The 21,873-nt window shown below is 30.2% G+C and overlaps 2 protein-coding genes across 9 annotated transcripts in view; both read right to left on the bottom strand.

Moving 5' to 3' along the window:
• LOC141454504 (guanine nucleotide-binding protein G(q) subunit alpha) overlaps positions 1 to 15,787 on the bottom strand; it is a 23,508-nt gene extending 7,721 nt beyond the window's left edge. For 3 of the 8 annotated variants that reach the window (XM_074128809.1, XM_074128802.1, XM_074128803.1), the window contains exons 1-6: positions 15,646 to 15,787; positions 9,160 to 9,344; positions 7,766 to 7,920; positions 5,608 to 5,736; positions 1,392 to 1,521; positions 1,149 to 1,302 (exon numbers count right to left, since the gene is read on the bottom strand). In XM_074128809.1, the coding sequence (XP_073984910.1) occupies positions 1,149 to 1,302; positions 1,392 to 1,521; positions 5,608 to 5,736; positions 7,766 to 7,920; positions 9,160 to 9,344; positions 15,646 to 15,763 (871 nt within the window). In that variant the 5' untranslated portion in view covers positions 15,764 to 15,787. Of the gene's footprint in view, positions 1 to 202; positions 311 to 1,148; positions 1,303 to 1,391; positions 1,522 to 5,130; positions 5,260 to 5,607; positions 5,737 to 7,765; positions 7,921 to 9,159; positions 9,345 to 15,645 lie in introns of all 8 variants that reach the window. The other 5 variants (XM_074128804.1, XM_074128807.1, XM_074128810.1 and 2 more) reach the window with 4 other exon arrangements.
• LOC141454505 (uncharacterized) lies at positions 15,743 to 21,873 on the bottom strand. The gene is made up of 6 exons (XM_074128811.1): positions 21,596 to 21,873; positions 21,115 to 21,219; positions 19,692 to 19,898; positions 18,513 to 18,799; positions 18,015 to 18,187; positions 15,743 to 16,903 (listed from the first exon to the last, which is right to left on the bottom strand). Exons 1-6 carry the CDS (start codon positions 21,782 to 21,784, stop codon positions 16,815 to 16,817), a joined length of 1,050 nt encoding a protein of 349 aa, XP_073984912.1. The 5' UTR covers positions 21,785 to 21,873; the 3' UTR covers positions 15,743 to 16,814.

Here is a 21,873-nt window from a genome sequence, read left to right as displayed (position 1 = left end):
TACATCATAATGATAAAAACTAATAGGGTGTGAGATGAATAAATAAAGGTTGTGTAATTTAAAGGAATTAACTCATAAGGTTGTCATCAATTAGGCAAGAGAAGTTTTTAATCCAATAAAGCGACAAATTCCAACAATGTTTGTGGGATTTTACTCGATGCACTCAAGTATTTTTATTATTATTAATTTCATTCCTCATCACCTGTGGCTGTAGTAAAATGAGAATATAACATTCTTTCTGGATCTGGATTTTGTCTTGTATACATTTTGAGTACAAATTCTCTGGCACAGACATGGTCTTGTTTAGGCCCTAGAAACATTACTTTATCTATTGCCACCAAGGTTCATTATTATTAAAAGTATAATTCAATAAAAACTAAACTGTCGGTTAATATTTCAGTCATCACAGTAAGTAGGTCTAAGTGCACTTAAAGAAATTTGGAGGTTTCGGATGGTTCTGAGGGGTAGAGAGGATGGCGGTGTCGTCAGCATAGGTAATGGATTTAAGTGTTTGGGTGGGTAGGAATATTAGCAGTGTATGTGGTGTAAAGGATGAGACCAAGACTGCCTTGAGGAACTCCAGTGGAAATAGATTTAATTATAGAATATACGGAGCCCACTTATACATTAAAATGTCGATCAGTTAAATAGAATTGTGGAACCAAAAAGTAAGTGCTAGGAGGGAATTTTTTAAGCTTGTAGAGAAGACTTAAGTGCCATACCTTAACAAAGGACTTGGCGATGTCCACGAAAATACTTTAACAGTACATTTTATTCTCTAAAGCAGAAGAAATGACATCGATAGCTCTGAAGTACTGCTGTCTAGTGGCGCGGAATCCGAATTAGTGAAAGGAAATAATGTTATTGGAGTCAAGGATAGGGAAAATTCTTTTGAAGAGAAACTTTTCAAAGACTTTAGAGAGGGTGGGAAATAAGCTTATAGAACTGTAGGCTAAAAGATTAAAATCATATTATCAAAATAAAACCTTCAACATGAAATAAACAATCCTTCATTACGAACTTACTCCTTATTACGCTCTGGCAGTAAATTTGAAATATTTGTTTTTTTTTTTTTTTTAATTTCAATAACAAAGAAATTACGAAAAAAATACATGTGAAAGTAATTAAGCAAATAACTGGTTACTTACCATCATACTCTGGGAAATAGTCAACAAGATGGGAATACATGATTTTCTCTTCCAGTAAATCTTTTTTGTTGAGGAATAGAATAACGGAAGAATGTTGGAACCATGGATACGTTATGATAGTTTTAAAAAGTGCCTTAGATTCTTCCATTCGATTCTAAAAGAATCGAATATTTTCATAATTATTAAATTTATCTTGAACAATAATTTCTTACAATAATACATTCTCTCTTATTTAATATTTACCTCATTTTCGGATTCGAATAAAATTTGATCGTATTCGCTGAGCGCTACAAGGAATATTATTGACGTGACATTTTCAAAACAGTGAATCCACTTTCTTCTTTCAGAGCGCTGACCTCCAACGTCCACCATCCTGTTTAAATACAAATACTTAGATTAAATATTAATAGATTATGGTGACTTAAATTGTTTAATTTATAACTTTATGGTCACAAAATAACTAGAGATAAAGATTACAGTTAGTTTAATCAAAAATAGTTTAGTTTCACGGAATAAATATGTTATCAACTCTTAGTGAGTAAATTTTTGTTTACAGCAAAACAAGTTATTAAAGTAACAAGTATTCAATGAGTCAAGAATTAAATTACGAATGATTACCTCGAAGGGAATTACCATATTTCTATTGTAAAATATAACTTCAATAACATTCAAGCTGCACCGATGTTGTACTATATACAAATTTATGTTTTTCCAATTTTTAATTTATGAGGTTTGACTTCATTATCAAAAATAAAATGCTCAATTAAAAGAATAAATATTAAGTGTTAAATTACCTTAATTCTGTTTCATTTCATGATGCTTTCGATTTAGTTTATCAAAAGTATTTCTTTAACACTGTCAAACTTATACTTAACAATTAATTTATTTATATATGAGGGCAATTTGACTTTAACTATCTCACTTAACTCGCACATTTGACTAAGGTAGTTAGCAATTATAATTTACTACAAGTATGATTGCTTAAATAGACTAAAACCCCTGATTAAAAGTGAGAGATTGCTTTACTACAGAATATTTTTTTGCAGCAGGTCATTTTCTTTGACATGTAAGTTATTAATGAAATACAATGGATTAAAGTTCTGGATTGTTGAGGTGGCATATATTTTAAGCCTTAGATTGATACTTGAAATCTAAATACAACGTCAAAGGTAAGAGGACAAAGTTTACTTCACCTAAGGCACTAATGACCCAAAAATCAGGACTTGGCAATAGAAGATGAATCAATGATTGATCTACTTAATTAATCAATAGAGTTTATCACTTTATTTCATCCTCAGTTGGTTTTCATTTTTTGTTTTAAGAAGTTTCGCATATTCATTCCCTTTCAGACATTGGTTCACAAGGTATTTTTTAACAAGAAATTATAATGTAATATAAAATGACGTAAAGCATGTTTGTTAACTACCTTTTTTTTGACAAGAAATCGACACTTTAAAATAAAAATTATAATAATTGGGGTCAACCTTACGAATATACGCATAATCTTACTAATACATGTAATAATAATGTATCATTTAAATAAAGTCTAGCAACTTCAGTTGCACTAGATAATCTTGACGAAATTTCTTTCTAATAACAAGTTAATTTAATTATAAATTTAATTATTTGTAAAAAATCGTCATAAAAAAGCAATAATCATATTGTTAATAGAAATTTCATGCAAATAGTAAAGAAAAACTGTACATGCACTTTTAAAATTAACATCAAAATGAATGAAATTGAAGCTTTGTAATTTATCCATGAAAAATGTATTGATTACCGTACTTACACAAACACAAACCAGTGCACAAACCTCTTTTCAATGCGTTTCCCAATATGAAGTGGTTTATTAACACAAAAACTGAATGATAAGACAAGGAATTCGAAAATCTGAACTCCTTAAATAATTACTAACTTCTAAAAGTTAGATCATAACTAATACAGTAATATTTTATAAAATAAAAGTTAATTAAAAACATGCTAAGTAGCAAAAATTGAACCATGCACAAAAAAGTCAGCTGAAGCTGAAATGTAGAACTGTGATAGATATGAACAAAGAAAGTTATGCCATCGGGTCAACAATGCTAATCGTATAACTAGTAATTATTTATAAAGAAAATTTGTTTATTATTTAAAACAAAATTTAAATATTTCAAATGTTATGTTACTAAGTGAAAAATGTAGGAAGATGAAGATGAAATTAATCAATGTATACTTTTCCTTCCACATGCAAAATACAATTTTATTGGCATGCTTATTTTTTTGTAGTTATGAAAAGACCTGTCTGATGGTAGGACTGCCTCATAAAACTAACTCACTCTGTAATCACTTCCTTCATTAAAAAAAGAACGTGAACCAATAATTAGTGTATTAAGAGAAACAAAACGACTACTAACTTGGCTGGTAAATAGAGTTATGTCTATGTGTTTACTGAAACAAATCATTGCTTGAATGAAACAAAATCTGGATTGCCCTGCTAACGAAGTGAGGCTGGATATTGTCTTAATCATTGTAGAGCTATTTAGTAGAGACTATGAGAGTATTGTTTTTAAATTAGACATCACTATACAAAACCTGTGCACAAAAGCTATTTATTCTTCCACCATTTCAAATTGGCAATTGTAATAAGTAATACCCCATGATCCAAGAAAACATTAAATTTAAAATTTAGGTATAGTAACAAAAGTTTGTGCGTTTTTTGTTTATCTTCTTGTTGCTTGGCTTATTGTGAAACTAACAAAAACATTCATTTACATTTTGTTTTCAAATGATCTTAATTTTAACTTCTAATAACCTTCCTAGGTTTTTTTCCTTTTTTTGCATAAAACATAGTTGGAACAAATTTAAAAATTAAATATTTAAGTTACAAAGAAATAAATACTTTCATTCAATAGAAACCTGACGAACCATAAGAAAATAACAAAATTTAGAGACGACCATATTCTCTAGAAACCAGCATTTATGAAGGACCTTTTCGATTCTTAGATTCAAGATTTATAATCGATATTAAGAAAATGATTTTTCGTTGTTACATTAGAACTTTTCGCAGAGATCATTATCTTTTGTAATAAAACCGAAATTCTCTTTAAACCCTTAAAAAGTAACATAAGTCGTTCAAATAGAGTTCTTGAATTTTACTAATGGATCTTGGGAAAGGTTCGATTTCCCCCAAGGCATTGTAGCCAATAAGGCTTTTATTACTTCCTTGTTCGCCCTCGTACTAAAACATTTGATATTTAGTCGCGATATATCAAAATTTCTACATTTATATGTGTAGAGCACTTAATGAACGAGAATGGACACCTAAAAATAGAGGTACCAGTAAACCAACCTAGTTTGCAATGACTGGACCTGTTTAAAACGTACTAGGCACCATTTTGGGTCCCAATCCGTTTTATTACTCTTTAACGAACCATCAGCCGCAGCATACTTCTCGCTGAAAGTTCCTATGATTAGATCTGTCTACTAGGCTTTACCCTTATTAATCTGCATTCTGAGATGATGATGATTGTGACAAGAGTATTTAATTTTGAGCAATTATTCTTAGTGCTCAAACTCCAATATTTCCATGTTCTTTTAATTGAATGTAACTGCTTTAATCAACAAGAAAAGAGACTTCTCCTTTCTTCATTATAAAAACTATTAAGTTCCAAACTTTTAATTTTAAAAAAATAATCCGAATTTTTTTTCGCAAATGTCTTCTATTCTGCACATCTTCTTTCATAGAAAATATTTAGAATTTTAGAGAAGTGAAACTATAAAAACACTGGTTCTGCTTCTGAAAATTTCCTCTTAGAATCTTACAAATAAAAGATAAAATGATCAGTCGTTCGAAAATAATTTCGAAGAAAGAGTATGCGGATAGTTAGTAAATAATGTTTTTAAAATGATAATAAGAAGTACACCCAGACTTTTGTTACATACCTGTTAAACTAAGAACATAATTTCAAAAAAGAAAACAAAAAAACTAATATATTAATACCTAAAAATAATAGAATCAAGATCAAACGGATACTCAATAATTCCTGTGGTAGGTGCCCTAGCACGCAGGATATCTTGTTCAGTTGGCAGATAATCAGGACTTTCAATACGTTCCAAGTCACTCAAGTAACTACACATATAACCGCTAACATTAATAACACATGCAAACATGCAATTATATGTTAGGAAAAAAAAAACACAAAATTTAAATTATAAACATAAATATTTCCACAGATCTTGCGGTATGATTTTTTTTTCTGGCCATTCTCCATGCTAAAATTTGAATTCAACCAAAAATGTATAAACAAATATGTTATGCACATAAATTATCTGTAAGCTAATCATTTACAACCGAAATAATACGTTTAAAACAAAGAAAAAGTTAGTGTATTTGAGGCTTTTTTGATTTTTTTTTGTTCAATTTTTTTTATTGTTTCACATGCGATGACACCAAGTATCTGTTTGAATTGTTCGTTACCTAAACCGTATTTCTTCTAAGTCAAAGGGATATTCAATAATTCCCGTCGTGGGGACTCGAACTCGCAATATGTCCTGCTCGGTGGGCAGGTAGTTAGGAGCGGCCACTCGGTCTATCTCCATTAAGTAACTATAGAAACAGATTTGTTAATTTTTTAGCATAATGGAAATAATTTAGAACCTTTTTTTATTGAAAAATGAATATAGAGTTGAGTATACGCAATTTCAATGTCCATTAAACCATTAGCAATTTATGTATATAAATGTAAACATATTTATTAATGAAAGTAAAAAATATACAATATATTTGCTCAATCTGAAAACCTCTTTCGTAAAGATATTTGGAAATTGGAACACTAATAATTACATAATATTTTTTTGTACTACCTTTGCACATTGTTTTACTTAGAACAAATAGAAATGGGATAACTGCTAGTTACACAAACATAACTTAAGAAGTATATATCAGAACTAATTCCTCGAATATTCATTGAAGGTCTAGAAGCCTGGCCAAAAGCCATTATCCAACTCAGTAGTCTGAAGAAGATTCTGAAGATAATGTCTCTATTTCTGTCTTAGAGGGCAGTTTCTTATTTTTAAAAGTAATCTACGATTTTGGAAAGTAATACTAACATTTCACTTTTATGCTATCAAAAGAATTCCTTGCTTTTCAGTCCAGAAACATGAGTAGTTGTTTTACAGTTTTATTTTGAATGGTTGTTTTATAATTGAAAAATGTCAACTACTTAAATTAGTAAATTTGCGAAGAATTTACTTTTTATTTATTTCATTAAAACGCGTCAACATCTCAGATCGTTGTGCCTGGTTCTTTCTCCCACTATCTAAAGCTAAAGACTAAAAGAAATATATTATTAATTTATTTATAATTTCTCTCAAGTTGATCTTGTAAATCCCAAAAGCAGCATCTAGCATCTACAAAACTAGCGATTTACATTCATTCGACCGAAAACTTATTTAATGACGTCAGTTCAAGCTGAGTTATTTTCCTCACTACTCCAATTAGCGAGACATCTCTTAGTCCAAGCGCGATTGCAGCCAATACAGCTTAGCCAGCTCACTCGTGTCGTCATCAATAGTAAAAGAATTTTGGACGTCCAGCAAGCAACAAGAATAGGAATTTAATTGTAATGCAGTCAAAAATGTGTCTTGTTTCTGGAGACTTCGTGCTCATAAGTGACCCTGATCTTAAATTGAAACAAATCGCTCTCTGTGTAGGGAGTATCGTTCTTTTATATGGCTTAATACGTTTCCGATTGTTGCGTACCTCTTTTCTTCAACATGTTATTTCAAGCTGGGCTAGTAATTCGCCCGTATTCAGCCATTTTGCAGGTACTTTTCTTAACCAGCTTTTTTGATTCCACAGTGTTCTGGAATCCCCTGGAATCTTCTAGACACCAGCTCTAACACTCGCTCGATAATGGGTGATCGTGTGCTATTAACAATCTCTTAAAATACTGCTTCCTGAATATGTAAAGCTGAGCATAACCAAAACAAATTGCATTCTGTGAGTCCAGCATTACTATTTTATTTTTTAGGATTAACAACATAGTCTATTTAAGGCTAAAAATAGCATGTTTTTCTATTTGGAAAGTGAATGCAATTTTTCCTAAAGGAGCAGCAACCTACACATTTCCAACTAAATTTTCAGTTGAACATCAGAATAGACTGATCCAATCCAGTTAAAGGAATCATTTGGCTGTCAAATTAATAATTCACTCATCAGCACCAAAAATGTTTAACTATTTCTGATATCAAAAAGAATAAATTTCTGCATCGAAGTAAGAAATTAGCACCAGAATAGGAATGAAGTTAGGACTCTGGAGTTGAACCTAGGTCGTGCTACCATTATTAGTCCCTAAAGAGAGAATCTTTTTGGATACGAAAATTCAATTCCTATAAATTCAAGAGATTATTGAAGAATAAGAGGCTCCTTACATTTTAACAACAGTAAAAAAATAATATTTAATATCTAAATTGAGCAAATATATACTAAATTTTGGAGAATGAACAGCTACATAGCTAAAGGAGAGTAGTCATTTTATCTTCTTGCCAGACATATGTAAACAATATTAAAATAAACAATAGAACATTTAATTATTTTATAACATCTTAAAAAGTAATAAATAATTTAAACTGACTATTTAGCAGAATCTGTTAGTTGATATTCTCTTCGTCTATCGTAGCATTCTTGAATACCAGTGTCAGCCCACAATGCTTTGATCGCTTCAACGTACGGGCTTTCAAATGTAGTCACAGTCTCAAAGTCAACACTTCTTATCAGCTCTGCTTTATCCTGTAATTTAAAATATATAATAATTCTTTAATATTTACTATAAATAATTAATTATAATTGTGGAACATTCAACAATGAGTGACGAAATTAATAAGCTCTCTAGACCAGTCTAGTCTTTTCACATATTTATGAACACAATATTGACTAAAACATTATAATTTACTTTCTAGCCTGAAAAAAGTGGCATAAAGAACCAAAAGGGACAGTAGTTCAAAAATCTTCTAAAGGGCTACCTACACCTTTGTCCATCAGATAAAAAAATAAACCTAAAGGCAATATTCTTAGCTCCTTGTAATATTTAAATAATTTTTTAATAAACTTATTTAAAAAAAAAAAAAAAATTAAAGTGTCTCTATTTTATTACTAAGCAGTCATGCCAATTCTTAATCATTATAAATTATCATTCGTTTAACAAAATTTTTAATATTAAATAAATTCGACTGCTAAAAGAAATCCCATGAAATAAAAATAATCAGTAAATTTCACTTGACACGTGTAAATGCTGTAAGGTCAAATTCATCTTCAGTTAAATCAAATTTAGTGTTTAATTTAATTAGAGGTACACTGAACCGCAAATTTTACTTAACCAACACTGAAAAAAAATCTTGGCCCAAAAAGTTCTAGACAATTCATCAAACAAAATTTAATAAACCACCAAATATGGAAGTTATGGATTGAAATTGTAAAAAAAGTTTTGCTTAGCCATTGGTAAAATCAAAGCTATAAAAAAATCTTTTAGTGCATTATTCCTCGAAGAATGTCACTCATGGGTAGAAATGTAATGTATTTCTGAGGCTATATTAGACTAAAAAGTCCAATGAAAAATCAATCTTTTACTTAACCATAAAGAACTCGTGAGATTACCAAAGAAAATGAAAGATGAAATCTGATGAAAAAAAGGTGGGTGCAACGTATGTATTATCTTTCGAGCAAACGTTCGTCTCCCTTGTTTGTCTAATTACAAGTTAATAATGAATTCATTAAATTGACGCGGAAATCTTAGATCGAAGTGCAAATGAATTAAAATTTACCCAGCAGAAAAATCAGTTGACAATGTTCAATTTTGTCTGCCTATGGCTTATTCATGATTTACTCGAGAGTTCGAGAACATTAAATGATTACAATAAAAAAAAAAACACAAAAATAAATTCCCACGAAATTGCTGCAATAAATAATTTTCCAACTGCCACTACTTTATATTACCTTAACTCACGAAAATAGAAAAAAAATAATACTTACATTCATTGAAGGGTCTTTGTACTGTATTTTAAGGAGATCCATGGCACGAATCATGGACTGCATAGCCATGAAGATATTTTGATAAACAAGTTTAATAAATCCTCGCTTATCTTCATCTGAATAACCAGAGCCATGAATAATTCTCATCTGTTTAATAAACGTTGACTTTCCAGACTCACCAGTACCTATACAAAACAATAATTACATAATTTGGTGTATTATAGATTGATTATTAGTTCGAATTATAAGGCAAATAAAAAGATTTATAAAAATACATAAATGTTTTCTTTTCAAATTATTAGCCTGCAAGAAAAAAGTAAGAAGTTTGTTCAACTTTAATATATTGATTAGTACCCGAACTTATTTGTGTAATATGTGTAACCCTACAATAGTACTGTTTGTTTCTGGATTAACCGTGATACTTAAAATAGAATGGTTTCACTGGAATTTCAAACTGCTAAAACTGTAGAATTAAAATTATTACAAAAGGGTTGTCGCCCAATGAATATACTAAGTTCCACGTTTGACTGCAATATTTATTAATCAACCTCTGTTAATTGCACTAATTTTAGTTCTTACAAACAGTGAAATACTGAAATATACCTAGGAAGGGTATGAAAAAAATTTAGTTAGAGCACTCTTAAAACCATTTTAAGGTCTGGAAAATTCGTCTATATATATTTGCCAACAGCTAGTTCATGGACCGACTTCAATGCATTAAGAAAAAAGATTGAAACAGAGACATGATATAAGAAATGATAATTCAGCTTAAGAATTGTATGCAACAACATTCAACATACTTTCAAACCAACACATATTAAAGAAAATAATATTAGACATATGTACATCCTAGGATCCACCTCTATTAATTCAAAACACACAAATATTGACACCCAAATATGCAACGACATTATCAAAACACTCTCAATAAGAGGTAACAGTTGCCACGGTAGACTCCTGGTTGTAACCACAAAAATAACCTACCTACAGATCATACCGTGATTTATTTTTTATTATTATTTTTTTTTTTTGGAGTACAAAAATACTTAGATTACTCTGCTTTTTTTTGCATTTAATCTAGAGCTTATAGTAACTCATTAAACATGTATAAGAATATCCATACTTGAATCTCACACAATATGTAACATGATATTTTGATAAAATAATTTTTTGAGGCATGCATTTTAACAAATTATTAAATAAAATTAAACAATAATAGCATTGCACAATTTTCTAAATGTAAATTTTTTTCTTGGATCTTAACAAATATAAACTTTTTCAGCAAAAACTGTAATATTTTTTTTAAAAAAAACTCCCAAATCTAAGTTTGTTTTCTTTCAAATATTAAGCCGTAAACAATTTTTTTTATTTTAATAGTTATGATGATGTTAAAAGTATAAATGTTAAGATCCAAGGATGCCCAGCGAGGCACCAGCTACTGAAGATGTAGGAGGGCAACAGGAACACCGAAGTATCGATGCAAGAAGTAAGCCTTGAGGATAAAATAATAGTTGTGAAAAAGGATAATCTTAAGTTTCAGCTTCCACAGCAATCTCAGGTGCCATACTCGACCAAATACTTGCGCAATATTAAGATGGACCTGGAACAATACTGTTCCGCTCAAAAGTAAATGAGGCCTCTAAAACGCGATGATACTGATGGACGGAGGAATTTGTACTCGTTAACAGAACTGATGGTTGGGAAGCACAATGGAGCCTTACAGTTGACTGTAAATTATCTTAAGGATGACTTATTTAATTCATTACGACTTTTAATGTTAACAACACATAACTATTGCACTATTAAAACAAAATATATATTTTGTGACCTTAACATCAAATTCTACTCAATAGAATTAAGGAAAACTAGTCAAAGAAACATATCATAAAATATTTAATACTACTTATCAGCAACAGTACTGAGTGCAAACAAAATTTTATTATGATAACATTGCTTCAATATTATATTATCATTTATTAAATGTTGTTAAACTACATATATATAATGTTTTTCTTTATTTAGAAAATTACAGTTTGTACCAAGTATCTAAAGAGAAAATAAGATAAGAAAATAAGGCAAGGAGAATAGAAGAGAAATTACCCAATGGTAGGTGATTCACTCTAAGTGAATCAGTGTCTAAAGACAGTCTAAAATATCAGGACCACTGGCAGTTCAGTAAGCGTGTTGGTTGGTCAAAAATGGTGGTAGGAGACGCTAGAGACTGTGCGAATTGTAAGCTGTATGGTACCTATAATTTTTTTTGCGAGCTGTTTGTAGTAAGCAATGTTGAGGTCGTTATATAACATAGAGTAAAATTTGTGACACTGAAAGGATATCAACTATCTATCGGAATAACGTAGATTGAAATGTCCAAATGTTTCGCACGTTTATCGATTTGGACGACCTCCAAAGCTCAAGACAATTTAGATTTGATTATTGTGTGATAGTGTATTACTCCTTTTACTTCCGTTTGTAACTTAGACAAGTGGCTAATGAGGTTTAAAGTCATTTGTTTATAAAGAGCCCAAGGTAGCGCATCAAGTCTGCATAAAAAAGTATTGCTATTAACGAAGACAGGAGCCCCGCTGGTGGGCCAAATATGGCATGCAGACATTTTTGCGTGTCCATTACAGAATAGTTTGGATGGATGTAACTAGTGGTTTATAATAAAATTGAATCAATCTAAAATCACCATTAATGAATTTATATTACTCGTATCTTTAAGTGACCGTAAACTATAAAAATTTAGGAATGAAAAAGCGACGATTCGGTCAAAATAAAAAACAATTCTACCTTTACGCTAACGTAACAATCCTCATATCATTTTTTACAGGCGCTCATCGGTGGGTTGTAATGATTAATATCGATATCAAGTATGACTGGCAACCATTCGGAAACTTCTTGCCAAATGCTGCTATCAACCAAAGTGATACCAAAAAATACATTTTTTTCAAGAGAGATTTTTTCTTAATTATGACTTTTTTCCTCCAAGATTGAATTTAAGCAATAAATTATTTTTAAGGGATCTACTCCACGAAGGGATATTTCATTGTACAATTAGTTTTAATCTATTTTTATGATATTTATAATAGTAAATACATTCTCTTCTAATACAGATAAAAATTGCATAATACAATATCTAATTTGATATTCACTATCTGCAAATACAGATTCAGCTTTACTTAATAAGTAAAATGACACATAATTATATATGGTAGAACAATTCCAGATTACTAAATTGCTTTTTTTTAAAAAAAATAATGTTCTGACAATTAAAATTATAAGTTTGCAGATTGGGTAAAGTGAAAAACCTTTAAGTAGAACATTTTGAAAAACAGATATTTCCGTTTAAAAAATGGAAACTTTGATAAGATCGCAATACTTCCCTAATATAGTGATAAGAAATGTTTTCCTAATACCAAGAAGTTTTCAACGATCAAGAAGAAAAAAAAACCAATATTATGAACAAGTTTAAGATGTACATTATTTTTTATTTTTCTAAAATCTACATCCACATACTTTTTTTTTTATAGCAAACATGAAAGAGACAACCCACTGACCAGAACCCCGAGTGAGTGTGTCCGTTGTATTAAGGAGTGTGAGTAAGAATACAAACGAGAATCGATATACGTTCACACAGTTCAGTTAGTGCACCTCTCTTTTAGTGAGTACTAGTGACATCCCGCTTCACTTTAATATTTATTTTTAAACCATATCTATCAACCGATAGTTAAAGAAGCATTAAAAGGGAAATTTTTATAAATAGTATTTAGAATTACCAAAAATCTATTGTAATTATTTTTCTTATATACATAGATAATAATAAATGACAAAATATTACTTTAATAAATTTGGGAATTTTAAAAGAAGCCTTGAAGTAAAAATCGAATAGAATACCTAATAAAATTGCACGAAGACAAAAAGATTTTGTCTTTAAAATATATTAAAACCAAAATAAATAGAACTGATCTTGAAGAATACCAATAAAACTGTTCCAAAGCGTGTAAAGCAGATTAAATATTTGACTTTTCATCAAGATTATTCTCATTATTAACATTAGACTTGCCTTTTTAGTCTGCAAAAAGAATTAAAAACCCTTCAACAAATGTGTGGGTGGCAAATATGGCGCTTAATAGAACTAACGATTCTAAAGATTGGTGATATATACTATACTAAACTACGAGACACCAACAAGTTTTAAAGTGCCTGTTAGTTTAATCAACTGGTCAAGATTCTAACTCCTACTTTTTCTTCAAACTCTTAACTCTTACTAACATTATCAAGTTTAAGTAAACACCTAAATTATACATAAATGACATTTTAGAACAGTATGCTAAGGAGTGCGATTTCTTAAAAAAAAAAAGAAGCCTGTGATTTTTTAAAATATGTTAATTTATTCAACGGAGAAAGTATTTTCATTTTCATGGCACAGAAATAGCAGACTTTCATACCTCGCCTCTTTTCGGACCGACAGAAATGAGCTCATCCCTCTCTCATGAGAGTATCAAGTAGAATTATTGAAATATAAAGTTCACACTTCATGTGCGTGTTCGTTTAATCTTACTTCTAATATTCATGTAGGCGGAATGGACTATCCAGTGTTCATGGCGTCCTTGCGAATATCCAGCCAAACAACATTAGATTCTTCACATTCATACAATATATTCTGGGCTTGCGAAAGAGGTTGGCAGTGCACTACTTGGGTTTAGCATGTCCACGAGCAAACTCTTTCTCAATAGTACACGTCACTACGGAATATGTGTGAAAGAAAGAGGGGAGATTGAGAAAGAATAAGAGTACCTTTGGAGATTCTTAATAGGCGAACAGACGGTGATAGCAAACAACATGCAATGAATTTGACTTAGAATCATTCCCTACACAATCTACAATTAATTTTAAATAACATTTAAATTACTTTTGACAAGATTTTTAACACAATTTTTAACTAGTTCATTATTGAAATTTTTGATGTAGACCATTTTAAAAGAAAACGTTTAAGGAAGTTAATTTTCAAAATGCATAAAGGAAGAAAGTATCACCTTCATAGAAGGTGACTAAAAAACGAATAAGTTACTACGAAATTCAGAGACAGTATAACTTCCTATATCCTAAATAAAACCCAAAAAATTAAAAAAAATAAATAAATAAGTGTATGAATTGTATTATTTCCTTAAATTATAAAAAAACTACTTAAATTGATGACATAAAAAAGAGCAGTAAAATTTTAAAAATTATTTTCCAAATTTTAAATTGAAAAACATTTATAAATACAAAAAAAAGTATAGAAGACTAAATTGAAGCATAAGAAAATTATTTTTTTTGACAAACTCTAACTTTCCAAAACGAACTTTAAAAAAGCAGAAGTTTTCAAAATATCTGAGTGAACTCACATCTTTCTGCTATGGATTTCCCTAAAACTTAGCATTATTTATGTTATTTAAAATAATACAGGTGGCGTTAACCTCATCGAAAAATCAATTTATTTATCAAAAGTTTCAAATAAAAGTTCTACATAAAAAAAGTTGATAGAACCTTTTTTTTAAAAAAAATTGTTGGAGCCATTTACGTGAACATTGTTTCAGCAAGCTGTGCTGCCTTTTGACTATCGTACATAGGTCGAAACCTTAGTTTAGAAGTAGCGGCAATATAAAATAATTAAGAAATCGATTTTGAAATTTCTTTAACTTTCCGTTTCTCTGTTCATTCAGTCACACATACATGCTGACAAGAGCAAAAACATTCCTTTTGGAAGTATGGAGATTTCAAACACGTACTTCTGATAATAATAAAAGATATATTTTCACCATTATGGAATAATAACACGTATTGCTTATTTACATTAAATTTTCCATGAAACTCTAATTAACTATTAAATTAAAAATGGTACAAATTAACGAATTCTAATCCAATTAAATCTGCCGAAATCTGTTTTGAACCTTACAATTAATCAAATTTGCAATCACAAAACTTCTAGCCCATTAAGATCATGACAAATTACTGAATTCACCAAAATTAAGAATGATTTATACTATTACCTTCATTACAAATTAATACAAAAAAAATGCTATTGCAAAACGAAAAATTACGAAATTACAAAATTACGATTTCTGACAAATATTTGGTATATAGAAATTATTTGGTGAATAAATAAATAAAACCCGTGTAATGGATATCTTATTGAAAAAACATTCTAAAAGTTATAAATATTACATGGGAGAATTATGATAGGCCTGAACTTAAAAACTACCTATCAAATTTAAAAGGATTTTTGTGAAATAAAAAATAGGTAAGTTTTCGAAAAATCATGAAATTAAATACCGATGTTAGTTTTATAATTTACATTTAAAAGTTTGTTACCCTCAGAAGTCAAAAGAAAACAAAAATACAGACACCACATAAACTGGATTTAACTCATAAGTCACCGAAATGTAATAGATGTACTGTGACTAATAAATATATAAATAAATAATAATTAATTTTTTTTACCCAGTAATAGCAGTTTGAGTTCCCTCCTTGCATCTCGTTTGTCCTTTCTTAATTGTCTTTCAATTTCTTGATTAATTCTTTTTTGCTCTTTAGCCTCTTCTGACAAGCAGCACGCCATCTTTGGGCCTCAAACAGCCAATATTATCTTTCGGGAGCCGTTGTCCTTAATGCTAGTATCACAGAAGGTGTCCTAATGATTAACTAACATTGGATTTGTCATTGAAATCACAATTTTATGCTGGCACGAAGACACATTTAAACCACAAAACACGTTTGGTTTCACTTACGAGCACACTTGCTGGGTGTGGTACCTGCCCCTCACGTATTAGCCGTCCTGTCTAAATCTAAAAGAAAAACTAAAGTCACCGGAGCCTTCCCTAAGACTTATAACTGTTACCACTACACTTATCTTTTGAATCCAATTAGAATAATTCAATTGACGAAGCCAGTCATTTCTCACTACCTACCGTGCCTATTAACAAGATTATTACAATGGAGGGCAGAAAGAAGCAGATCTCAGCTCACCCAAAGTAAACTTATTTACTAACTTTCACCCCCACCAAAAGTCACCCCCGACAACTTCCTGCAAACATTTACAATCACACCTCATCCTTATCCATAATTGTATAGTTAAATAGTTTCATTTCGTACACTAAATTAATTATAAACACTAGACAAACGACTGCAGACGCCTCTAGCCAAGATGGCGTCTTCCATCCCATAATTCCTCGTACCGAAAACAAAATATATCAATTTGCGGGAAAATTTGAAACTACCGGCAGATACATGTTTATTTATTTTGCTATATAATATCTGCACTAATATTCAAAACGAAAATTTATACAAAAACTTTAGAAAATACAAAACATTACTTGAAAGCCTAACATTAGTATTTGCTAAATTAATCATATAGCTGATTTCTTTTTTATATTCAATAAAGTGAATGGTTGCAAAATGTTACCACCAGAATGAGCATTCATCGAAATCTAATTTTCTGTCTTTCAATTTAAATGCTTTTTTGTCGATCAAATTTCCATTAATAATTACTCTTACCTTTATTTACCTAATCAATTACCATTTGTCTTAGGAATAACAACTTGTTTGGAACATTTTTGAAATGATTTATTCAAAAACAAAGCAAGAACAAAACATACTTTTCCCATAAAGGTTTATTTTCCAAGATATCCAAAGTTAGGTTTCGGAATAGTATTCCTGGGTACACAGGTGCATTTTGGCTTTTCTTCGTTGCTTCTTGCACCTATTACATAAATCGGCAAAATTTAAACATACAAAATTGTTTCCAATGTTCCAACTGCTCCAAAATCCACCACCATTGTTAGCTGAGAAATCTCATATCTTTTGCGGGAATGAAGTATGCGCCAAAAAGAACTATTACACGGCACCAGATTGAAAGAGTGGTCAGTTCATAAAAGCTCTTATAACCCTGAATGTATATCTGCTGTTCACAGCCCCCCGAAAAAATCCTCAAAAATACGTCATTCATGATTATTAGAACCTGTAGTGACATTGGAAGTGTATCAGCCTCACAAAACCGATAACCCCAGACTCACATAATAATTTCAGAGAAGACAAAAGTAGTTGATATATACTGCTAATTAGATTTAGCGAACCAACAAAAGAATTTAGCTTATTCTTACAGAGTAAAGAGAGATTGAACGTTTATTACATTATACACTTCAGAGACGCTTAAAATCTATAAACACTGACATTAAAAAAAAGACATTATAGTTCGAAGAGGGATTTATAATACTAGACACTCCTTATCAAGTCAATGGTGAGTAGAGTTAATTAAAGGTTGTAAATAATTATACGTAATATTCAACAGGAAAACCAAAATAATAAATAAACCGTTGAAAGACGTTTCTAATCCTTTAAGTCAAAAGAAAGGTTTATAATCTAACCAACTGGTATTGTCCAGTTGTGTCCAGCATGAGATATTTATACTCAAAATAATTTACTAGTCTTTGTTTTAGTTACTAAACAAGAGGCTAACAAAAGATGCAGAGAAAATACGGTAAACCAGATTTTTGTTACTGTTTTTAAAGAAGTATTTAACCACATTACATTTCGAGAGGTTTCTTACTATTACATTATATGAGGGCTTCATCTCCTTGTAGGAGGTGAGGAACGTCTTCCAACTCGAGCTCTTACATTTACTTCCACCTCTTTTGTATTTATTTTTTCCGACAGCATACATAAAATTAAAGCTTTATGTTTTCAATAATGATTTGCCTATTTGGCCCTTTTTATTCATGAACAAACTTTAAGGTTGTCAGTAAAGTAGAAAGCCACAATTAAGCATTAAGCAGAAATGAAATATATTGCTTAATAAATTAAAGTAAAATTACCAAGTTTTTCAGGAAGGGATTTAACGGAAAGTACTCTATCTGGTTGCGGCACATAGCTTATGTTTGTTAAAGTTAGTTCTTTAAGCAGACACCACATACTTCTTTCTTCTTCTACAGTAAATTGCAAAACTGGAGCCATCTTTTGAAGACATTGTTCAGCAAGAACAGCACGTCTGTAAATAAAATAGTTCCATTAAAGTTTTCTAATTTCAACAGTCGTTTCAGAAACCTGACTTTTCCAAAAAAGAATTAGAACACCTGATCCATCCTTTAACTGAAAATTCCTCACATTTCTGTAATCAAGATTACAATAAATTCAAACAAAACTAACTAAAGAGTAGTTTAAATTCCAAGAAGATAATGATAGAAAAATAACTAATCAATTTTTTTTTTTTTTTTTAAAAAAAAGGGTTAAAGAAGTTTCCACAAAAAAAAAGAAAGAATATGATATGCACTATTCTTAACTAATATTTAAATAGTATTCGAAATAAAACGTACGAATCAATTAAATGTGATAACTGAGTGCCAATCGAAGCAATACTTTCGCTATAAGTTAATTTTATCTCTTCGTACTGTAATTCCAGCTTTCTTAGTTGGCTGTTAGGTAAGGAATCCTGTTGCTGTAGTATGTGGCAGAAATTGGAAGATGCTCTATTGAAGTCTCTATGTTTATCTCTATGCTCTTCCAGATTTTCGTAATAAACATCAGGTAATTCAGAGTTTTCGGTACAAGATTGAAAAATATCCCTTAAATTTTTGGATATGCTTTCCCATCTGCAGTGTACCTTCAAAAATAAATAATCTTTTAAATGATTCACTGTGAGCATTATTTTTTCAGCACGTAATAACGGCTAATAAATCTGGAGCAATATCAGTAACAGTTGGGCTTACAACATTCTGTTTTGTTTTTATAAATAATTTGGACTGAAATACTTTTACTCCCTCTAACTTATTTTTTACTATTTCCAATGTAAAATCTACGAGTAGGTATCTCTTGCCTCCCACTCCACTTACAACTTATAATGACAATTCAAATTTTCCATTCAGTCCCATTAGCTGTCTAAGTGGTTAGCATTACTCAAAATCAAATGTATGGGGTAATAGAAGGAATTAAAATATTTAAACAACATATTGACATATAAGCATATTTGTACCAAGACATTAGAATTTGATAATAAACTGCAGCATATTTCGTACCTGAGAGCCGAGTAGAACCTGTTAGAAGGATAATGCCATTACAATAATGATCGGATCTGTTATAATTCACTTTGAACTTTGTGAGTATTAAACGAGCACTTTGAAAATTTTAACACCTTCAGTTACACCGTCCATCTAAGCGATTTTCTGATTTTGAGTAATGTTGACGTCAGGGACAGCCTGACCCACATACACACAAACCCAGACCTTTTCGCCAAACCAAGGCAAACTCCTCAAAACGCGTATTACTGGTGAAAATTCGACACAATACTATACTTCTCTTTCTGAAGTAGAATTCATAACACGAAGTTATATTTATAATAAGAACTTCTTTCACTTATTTTCTACTTATCTACAAAAGTAGCGAAATTTTCAAGTGGTACTTTAAGCCACTGTAATCGCTGCTGCTCCAGGCATTACCAAACTTAACGAATAAGTGTGAATTCTAATATAAAAGTAAAAATATTTAGTCAAATTTACATTTGCATTATTTTCTTTACTTGGTACAACTTTGTTGATCAATTGTTGTAATCTTGCTCCAGTTCTATGTCTTATCTCCAAACAATGAGCATACATTGACAATGTTTTTAATATTTCTGAAATAATGTCTACTTGCTCCCTTACATTATCTTGTTTTTCATTCAAACCTTGAGCGTAAATTTCATCATTAAGTACCTTCATTTCCAACTGTAAATTTACAGAAACTATAATAATTTCATTGCTGTAAAGGGAAAATAAGCTCTTGAGGACTATGTTTTACTGTTTTACAAACCATTATCTGATTCTCTCATTCACAGTATTTTGAAAATGATAGGAGTGCTATTCACTGTAATATTAGCGCTGCTTTTTTATTTTGTATTTTTATTTATAGTATAGATTATTTTAGACAATCTCTGAATGTACATGATAATTTAATGCAAACTAAAATGGGAAAAGAAACATGTGAACCTAAATTTTAATAATAAAAATGCATTGTTCTCAACATTAAAGATGACCTATACGTGCTTACCTGAGAAGCCGTATATATAAATCAGTTCAACGTTTTGAATTGGGTCGGTTAGTTTATAGATCCAATTCGCACATGTACATAACACTCCATATGTGCTTATTACATTGTATAAGTGGCTTATTAAAAGGTTTCAGTGTTAATTTAAAAGCTACATATTTCTTATGTGTTCGTTGCATTTCAATGAGAGCGAATACTACAAATCATATGCTGAGACTATAAAGACTAAAATTTTTATTTTATTTTATTTCCTCCCAAACAATATAGCAATTCTATTGTTTTTGTTATTATTCTTCACAATTTTCATTTTGTCCTTCTTATTAAACCATTCATTAAAAAAAAACCTTTCTACAAAAAAGAAGCCATACTTAACTTATGGAATGATAAGAGAGATTTAGAAGATAGAAAAATGTCAGTGAAAGTCCATTAAGCATTTAAGCCGAAATTGGATTAAGATTAAGACAATCTAAACTTGAATCTTGAAATATTTTATAAGAGGGCACTTTCTCTTTGTCACTCGTACATAATCCTCCTTTATGTACCGGTCTGAATTCAATTTCGTTTAATATTTAATTCCTATTTAGAGATATTTAAGTATGCCATGAGATCGATTTCAACCACTGCCTTTTCACTTTTTGTAAGCAGCTTTCGATAAATGCAAAAAAATCTATTCAAGAAATTTCCAACATATCTCTTAATTCATTTATAAAAAACTGTTATAAAAGTGGCTTTATGGTTATAAATCATTGGCACATTTAATTTATAACTATAAACTTATTTAAAAACAAGGACAGTAAGTAGATATTTTTAAAAAATCACTGTCGATGAGATATATCCAAATATTAGACTTAAATTTACATTACTAACCGTATGAAGTTTTGATAATTAAGACATTACTTGTTCACGATAAGAAGAAGCCTTATGTGTTCCTCCTTTTGATTCACTTCTGGTAGAGAGAAGAGAGTTAGATTTACTTTTTATTTTTGGTCTTCGAGTAGTTGTCTACAATCAACAAAATTTCATCGACTTATTACGTTCAACTAAAAGAAATTTGAAAGTCAGTTGCGAAAAAAATTGCATTTCCTTTTTAATACGTACTTCTAATGGTTACTATTATTTTAACAGTAAAATTCAGTTTTTTAGAGGAAGAAGAAGCCTAGCCATTTCATTCGGAAATCTTGAATGCTCCGCGAATACGCAAGCCAGCTTAAGCACATTTACTTATTGGCTACTACAAATAAGTATCATGTTAGAATGACTATATTTGTATTGGTTGTAGCTTTACTTGTTAATAGCTTTATTTTTCTTTTTTAACTCACGAACAATAGCCTTGTGTTCCTTAAAAACTATTATGTAAATTAATTAATAAAATTCTTACCTTGCATGTGCAACAATTCTTACAGAAAGATGTCTGATCATGAATACCTCCTAAGTCATTTCTTAATAGTAAATCTTTTTCCTGTTCTGAAGACCCATTCTCGCTGTCTGCCAGTGCAGTTCGTCTTTCATTAACTCTTCCTCGCCAGTGAAAGTAATCGGATAGTTCATTACCATTATTAGATGTCATAAAGTTCTTGTATCGTTTATTTTATTCATTCAGAATTGCAAATCATTTCTATAGAAACTGTTATGAAATGAAGTAATTTCTTTCATTAA

The sequence above is a fragment of the Rhodnius prolixus genome, unplaced genomic scaffold (assembly GCF_049639745.1).
Source record: "Rhodnius prolixus isolate KJV_2025 unplaced genomic scaffold, Rpr scaffold_9, whole genome shotgun sequence".
NCBI lineage: Eukaryota > Metazoa > Arthropoda > Insecta > Hemiptera > Reduviidae > Rhodnius > Rhodnius prolixus.
This window is presented reverse-complemented; position numbering and strand designations above follow the sequence as displayed.